The sequence below is a fragment of the Lipotes vexillifer genome, unplaced genomic scaffold (genome assembly GCF_000442215.2).
Source record: "Lipotes vexillifer unplaced genomic scaffold, Lipotes_vexillifer_v1.1 scaffold1122, whole genome shotgun sequence".
Lineage (NCBI taxonomy): Eukaryota > Metazoa > Chordata > Mammalia > Artiodactyla > Lipotidae > Lipotes > Lipotes vexillifer.
In genome coordinates, this window is record NW_006798649.1 from 2413814 (window position 1) to 2421380 (window position 7567).

Genomic DNA, 7567 nt, shown 5'->3' on the forward strand with positions numbered 1-7567 from the left:
CCTTCAGCTGCCCCAGCTTCCTGAAGACGCCCCTAAATCCACACTCGCTCAGGCGCCCCCCGCCGCCACCCCGGCCACTTGGTCGGGTCGGTTGTTCCTTCGGGTCTTCCTTCCTGCCTCTCCGAATTCTCCCCGCCCCCGCCCCGCCCCGCCCCGCCCTGCAGGCTGCGGTCCCTTTAAAGGCGCGCTGGTCTGGGGCCTCCCTTCTCTCGAGGCGGACTCGGGAGCAGCGCCGACGCCGAGAGCTGCCGGCGCAGCCGCCGCTAGCCCGGCATGGCCATGGCGTCCCCGGCCATCGGGCAGCGCCCGTACCGGCTACTCTTGGACCCAGAACCGCCGCGCTATCTACAGAGCCTGAGCGGCCCCAAGCCGCCGCCGCCGCCGCCGCCCCCGGGCCGGTCCTCGCGCCGCTGCGCCCCCGCGCCCCTCTCCACTGCGCCCGGGGCGCACGAGGGACGCGGTGCCAGATGGGCTGCCCGGGGGGACTTGGAGCCACAGCCTCGGGCTTCCCGACCCGCTCGCCCGCTCCGGCCTGGTCTGCAGCAGAGACTGCGGCGGCGGCCTGGAGCGCCCCGGCCCCGAGACGTGAGGAGCATCTTCGAGCAGCCGCAGGATCCCCGCGTCCCGGCGGAGCGAGGCGAGGGGCACTGCTTCGCCGAACTGGAGCTGCGGAGTGGCTGGGGCTGGTGTGACCTGTGCGGACGAGAGGTGCTGCGTCAGGCGCTGCGCTGCGCTAGTGAGTGTGAGGGCAGGGTAGGGAGGGGCGCAGGGGAAGACCGCAGTCCATGGGCGAGCAACTGCGAGGGGACTGAGGCAGGCAGACAGGGGGCACTGCCCTCTCTGGCTCCAGGGGACACCCCGACTTTAACTGAGGTAGGTAAGTCTTGGAGACGCTCTGCGCCTTAGTCCCCTGCCCGGTATCCTCTAGTGACTGCCTACTGCGCAGGTATGCTTATGAGGTCTTTAACAAATACCTCTTCCCCTGACAGGTGCACGCCTCGCTCCTCCCCAGACACATACGTACACACACACAGACACACACACGTAGGTTGGGGTCGATACCTGAAGCTACAAGGTCATTGCCTAGTCTCCCGTGCACCTTCTTGCTTTTGTTGTAAGTTCTTGTGAGTGGGTTGTAAGGCTGGTATTGAGGTGACCATTTGCCCCGTGCTTATTAGGGTAGTGGCAGAATGACTTGTGTGTCTGCCTATGGTACAGGCCCATGGTACACGCCTGCCTGTGGTACACCCCTCCTCCAGGGCGACCTGTTGGGTTAGGGAGATCTGGTTAGGCTTTGGATGGAAACAGGCTATGAGGCTGAAAGAGCCTGAGGTGACCCTGGATCTGTGCCCTCTCCTGCCTTCCACCTCTAGCCCCTCAGACCTTTGGACTCTGCTCTGATGTTTGGCTGTGCCCTGCCTCCTCCTCCTAGGTCACTGCTGGAAAATGACCCAACTACCTGCCCTGTCCCTTCCTCCCCAGAGTTCTCAGGTCCCTCCAGCCTCCTCCTGAGCCATACTCTTCTCAAAGCCTGACTAAAACACTGGGCATCCAGTGTATAGATTTTCTGAGCAAATTTGCAGTATTCTTGAGGGTTTATTATTTTTCTCTTCCGACAGTTAGGTGTGTGTATTTCTTTAAGAGATGTCCTCTTCCTACCCCCCCCACCCCACCCCACATTTGCTGTTACCATGTTTGGCAGAGGATATCCATACCCGTGTGTTTATACAGATAGTTTAAGTATCTGAAGCACAAAGCACAGACAATGGCACAACCTCTAGAAAGCATCCCTGGAAATGGCTTGTGGCTTGCATCTTTCAGCAAAGCCTCTTCCCGCATGACAGCAGCCCCACAGCTTCCACCCAGCTCCAGCATTGTACAGCAGCAACTACATCCGCATCAGGAAAACCCGACCTTGCCTCTCTCTGTGGCCAAGGCTGTGCAGTGTGCCTCCCACTGCAGCTGGCTTCAGGGAAGGAGAGCTCAGACTCTAAGCCAGGGTCAAGTGGAAGAGGACGATGGGAGGGGAAAGTGGTTGCTGCTCCCTCCACCACCAGAACTCAGTTCAGGTGCTAATTAAAAAGGAAAGGGCAAAAGATATAGAGGTGTGTGACGTGGGTGGAAGGGCTGCTGTCACTTGGCAAATGTCCCTGACCTTCAGTAGAATCAAATGCAACTTTCCCACAGATGTGTTGGCAGCTTTTGCCCTCTCAGGGGTCCTGGGGTGCTTTACTGCATCCACCAACCCTGTCAACACAGGGAGGGGCAGTATCCTCGTTGTAATGGGTTTTAATGTGCCAGAATCCTGGGAGAGCCGCTTCATTGGAATTCTAGTTTGTATGAAGACATTGGGGGAACTCCCTGGCTGTCCAGTGGTCAGGACTCCGAGCTTCCACTGCAGGGGGAACGGGTTCGATTCCTGGTTGGGGAACTAAGATCCCGCATGACGGGCCACGAGAGGAAAAAAAAAAAAAACTTTACAAGCAAGAGCGAAAAAGATATTGGGGGACTATTTGGCCTATAGTTTTATGATTTGGGGGGTGGTGTTGATAATGGTGTCCATGTGTGTATTTGTATGTGAACATGCCTGATTCTCCATAATTAAATGAATTTATGCCCACTTCACATTAGATAGTTTCTGGTGGCAGGAAGCACCAGGTGCACGGGCATGTCCTCTGACTTTGTGTGTGACTTGGTGGTCCCCGGCCAGGTGGGTTAATACCAACCAGGGATGTCTGAACACCAGAGAGGGAGCAGAGTTGGAATCAAGGGGCTATAGAGAGGAACCTCTGTTTGTTGTTATTAATATTTAACTGTGGACCTGTGGCTGGATGGGAACAGTTGAGAAATGTTCTGATGGCTGGCAGGTAGAGACACAGCCCGCCAAACTCACCAATCATCTTTCTTTCAGTTGAAGTTCTAATTCCATGGTGGGGTTGGTTTGTTTCATCTTTGTTTCAAAAAGCAAGGGTCAAAACTATGACTTTTTTTTTTGCGGTACGCGGGCCTCTCACTGTTGTGGCCTCTTCCATTGCGGAGCACAGGCTCCGGACGCGCAGGCTCAGCGGCCATGGCTCACGGGCCCAGCCGCTCCGCGGCATGTGGGGTCCTCCCGGACCGGGGCACGAACCCGCGTCCCCTCCATCGGCAGGCGGACTCTCAACCACCGCACCACCAGGGAAGCCCAAAACCATGACTTTTGAAAGGCAATACTCTGCAGTGCCTAAGCGAACGGCCTGGAACCAGAGACCTAGGTTTGAATCCTGACTCTGCCTCTTGGTCTCTGTGTGACCCTGGGCACCTCTGTGTTCTGCTTCCTTGTTTTAAAAAATGGGGATGATTGGGAATTCCCTGATGGGCCAGTGGTTAGGACTCTGTGCTTCCACTGCAGGGGAAACGGGTTCGATCCCTGTTTGGGGAACTAAGATCCCACAAGCCTAGCCTCGCTCCCCCCGCCCACAAAAAAAATAATAATGGGGATGATAACATTACCTTCACGATCATGTTAATGTGAGAATTAAATGAATTAATGTAGGGAAAGGGCTTAGAACAGTGCCTGGCAGAAGGCAATAGAAATGTTTAATGCAATATGAGTGTTATTATCCCCTCTCATCAAGCAGCTGTAACAATTTGGGCTCCTGACACTTCTTAGGTCCACCTTTCTAAGCAGTGAGTACAGTTTTCCACCTCTGCTTGGTTGCTGAGCTGAGTGGGAAAGCCTTGAGCATCCCAGGCAGTGTGGACACTAATCGTCCCCTAGCAATGCCACTCCTGCCTGCTGAGGCTGACAAGCATCCTCACAGGGTGCCCATGGCTTAGAGGTCACGAAGATCCAGGCGCCTTGTCTTTGTACCACTTGCCCCCAGCACAGCACAGTCTCAGTAAGTAGTGGTTGATGAGGGTGGTTGCCTGTTTTTACCATTAAATCTCCCTGCTCTTGGAAACAAGCAGAAAAGCAATGGGTATATACATGACATCTGTCTGAGCAGGAGGCTGACACTGGGTGGGAGCCGTGTTGGCAAAATGGGCTTTTAATAAGGGAAGCTTTTAGAAAACTGTCTTCCCACTGTCTGCCTGCCTTTTTAGTGAAAATCCCTCTAACTTAAGCTTACCCCTACTTCAAGGTCTGTAACTGAGCTCTGGTTAATGCTGGATTTGCCAACAGGAAAAGTTCAAAGTTAATATTCATTTCCAGAATTAAAGAAGTCATGTTTGTTAGATAGAGAAGGAAATCCATTGGGGATTGGGAGGGGGAGAGAGAGGTAGATTGTATGAATTCGTGTGTGTGTGTGTGTGTGTGTGTGTGTGTCTTGGGGTGGGGGCCGTTGCAGCAGTGAGAGCCCATTTCCAGCCTTCCAGGAGGGATGGTCAATAGCAAACAACCCTTAAAACTCTCACAGGCTGCCCTTTGGATTTGTTCTCAGGGAATGTCCCTTACAGGTTGTGGACCCTTTCTTCTGTAAAAGGCACATGGAGTTGACCTTTTACGTTTCATCACATTTTGGTGGGTATGTTAGCCATCCTGGATCAAGGAATGGTCTGGAAAATGGGGAAAGCTAAGTCCAACTCAACATACAGGGAGGGATGCTTAGACATGCCTTGCACGTTGCTAGTGGAGCCGGTCCTCTTTCGAGAGGGTGCCATTCAGAGCTGTGAAGTGTTACGTGATTGGGATTATAGGGTGGAAGGGGGACCCTGGGGCTCATCATCCTGACCTTCCCCTCCTGTGATAAACTTGAATTATGGTGTGAGTATGAGGTGTTTGCCATGGAGCCTGCAGGGATGAGGACAGTGGCCTTCTTGGTGAGCGAGGCTGGTATCTCACAGAGCCCCTTGTCCAGACGTTCTAGCTCTGTCTCGTCGCTGCATCAATGGTTGAGCTTAACCCACCTCTCTGCACAGACTGGACCCACTCATGTGACAGCCACAGGCTCCTACAAACCCCACCCCACCCCCCGCCGTCATGGGTTCTTTGTAGGAGAGGTTATGGGGACATGGACGTTGAGTGTCCCTGTGGCAGACACAGGAACGTTGGGCACTTGGAAAGTGTTTTATTTGTCCAAGAAACTAGGTAGCACTGAAGTGTATGACTTGAAGTATTTTCATTAATTCAGGACCATGTTTGGCTTTGGAGGTTAGGAAAATTAAGCCCTGAAATGGTTATTTTTTTCTTGTTAGAGATAGTGGAATCCCCAGTCCCTCCCCTGCCCCTGGCTCTGATTGGGGTTTTCTTCTTGGGGAACGTCCTAGTGGAGTGGGTTGCGGGGGGACAAGGGAGGACAGAGAAAGGACCTGGAAGGCTTTGGCAGAGGCCATTTGAGCTCCCCAAGCTGTTATTCTGTTTCCTCTCCTCCCTGCTTCCTGTATTTTCAAAAGATGAAAGTGAAAGGATTAAATGTGGGTTTAATTTTTTTCCCCCTATTCATCAGAGCATGAAATTTTCTGATTATTCAGAAAATTACTTATTCGAGTAAGAGGGGCTCGAATCCCAGGTACAGTCAAAAATGATTAATGCCACTTGTCTCCCCGCCTAATTAGACTTGGTAATGAATGTGTGTGTTCTCCTGCTGATCCTGCAGAGTCATTAGGTGGAAGTAAATTGACATGTCCCCCCAGCACTGCAGGTTTGATCCCGTACCCTCTCTCTTTTCCCTAAGTTTACCAGTGAATTCAGCCGGTGCCAAGTCTGGCAGGTAGGCCCTGAGTGACAGGGAAAAGAGAGCCCCCAGCCCAGCCGAAGAGCCCTTCCTAGCTGGTGAGGTGACCCTCCTGCCTCAGGAAGCCGGCTTCTGCGTGGTGACAGGGGCCAAAGGCTCAGGAGAGCGGCTGAGGCTCAGGGCAGACCCAGCCTACAGAATGAGCATGGCAAGGATTCTTCACAGGTCCACGGTGCCTTTTCTCTGAGGAGCACAAAGGGTTTGCATACTGCTGCCACGCTCATCCTCAGAACAGATTCATGAGGTCAGAATGCAGGGAGGCTTCTGCCGAGGTCTCACGTGGAGAGAAGGAGTCGCCCGTCCATCTGGCTAGGGGCAGGGGAAGGTTAGACCCTCATGTTGGGCAAACCCGACTGGACTTGAAGATGGCCTCTGACTATCTCGGGCTGTCAAGCCATTTCCCTCATTTGGTCTGTGCCCAGCATCTCTGGGACAGGGGCAGCCCCCTGCTGGGCTGGCCGTGGGAGCGTCCTGGGTCTTGCTTCCCAGGTGCTCTCCCACGGGGCCCTCGCTGGCTCCCGACACCCACCCCCTCACCCCTCAGTCTCCCCGTGGAAGGAGCTGCTTACTGCTTTTGGCCTGCCTGCTGGGGTGCTATTAAGGCTGATGAGGAAGCTGGAAACACATTTCTGGCCTGACCAGAGGCCCTTCCTGTTTGCATTCCTCTGATGACAAGGTGAGTATTCTTTGGCAGGTGAGGATTTGTGGGCGTGCGAAGCATGCAGACCGAACGTTCCCCCTCCCCCCAGCAGCACCAGCTCGTGTAGTCCTCTCACCCACCGTGGGCTTGCAGATCTGCTGGTGCCCGTGGCAGGATGCTTTCTGACCCTCCAGAGGGCCTCGTCCCACCCTGCCACCCGCTCCTCCCGCAGGCTCTGTTCGGCTCTCCCCTGGGTCGGGAATTGGTGGAGGCCGCTGACCCTGGGAAGGCCAGCCCTGACGGGGGAGATAGCTCTGCACTTAGTCCCTTTAGGTTTTTTTCCAGGAGTCTTGGCAAGTTTCTCTACATCTTCAGGGCTGGATCTCGGGGCTAGGAGGAGAGCAGAGCCAGCTTTTAGGCTTTGGGGAGTGAGCAAGGAGGCCGAGGTGCTGATGTCAGGCAGGGCAGCAGGCTCGGTTCCCGGGTTGAAGTGGAATAAAATCGGTGCCAGGGAGGAGTCAGAGGGAGTGCCACTCCAGGGTCAAGACTGTCTTGACTCAGACCTAGGGGGGTGATATTTGGGTGTTCTTTGAGGCACCCCAACACCATGCCAAGGAGACATGGGCAGAGCCTGATGGACCCCGAGAATTCTCCGTGGTGTAGTGGTGGCGTTGGCCAAAGTGGCCAGCAAGTTCATGCAGGGCCTGCTCTAGCCCGCCTGTGGTTCCGGGCATGGAGAACATTCTTGAGAGATGCACCCATAAGAAAAGCTGTGACATTTGGTTCTCTTTTGCCTTTTTGGAGAGGAAGGAGGAAAAGCAACAGGGGTCTGTCCTGGCACAGTTGCCCTGTGCCCAGCCTGCTGGTGGAGAGTACTCTGTCCAAGCTGAGGGTCTGTGACCCCTGGTCGCTGTAGTGCATCCCAGCTTTTCTTCAGGATATTCCTACCCACCCCTATTGCCCTATAGCCTCATTGAGGGCATCAGGGGGAAAGCACGAGCGGACATTGTGCTGAGGGTTGGTAAGAAGGGTGGTGTTGGAAAGTTCAGTCAGTTCCTGTGTGTCACTGGGTGGGCAGGCAGGTGACTGGTATGTCCCTCACCTGTGACCACAGCGAGACTGGGTCATGTTTAACCTTCAGTGGAGGGCCTGCATGCCACCTTCTGCTCCCCATCCCTGTTTCTTTTTTTTTTTTTTTTTTTTTTTTTTG

The 7567-nt window shown here is 54.4% G+C and overlaps 1 protein-coding gene across 1 annotated transcript in view; it reads left to right on the forward strand.

Moving 5' to 3' along the window:
* Nucleotides 1-205: 205 nt before the first annotated feature.
* Nucleotides 206-7567, forward strand: part of RASSF5 (Ras association domain family member 5) — a 74656-nt gene continuing 67294 nt past the window's right edge. The window contains exon 1 of the mRNA XM_007470705.1: nucleotides 206-736. Coding sequence (XP_007470767.1) covers nucleotides 274-736 — 463 coding nt within the window. The 5' untranslated portion in view covers nucleotides 206-273. The remainder of the gene's footprint in view (nucleotides 737-7567) is intronic.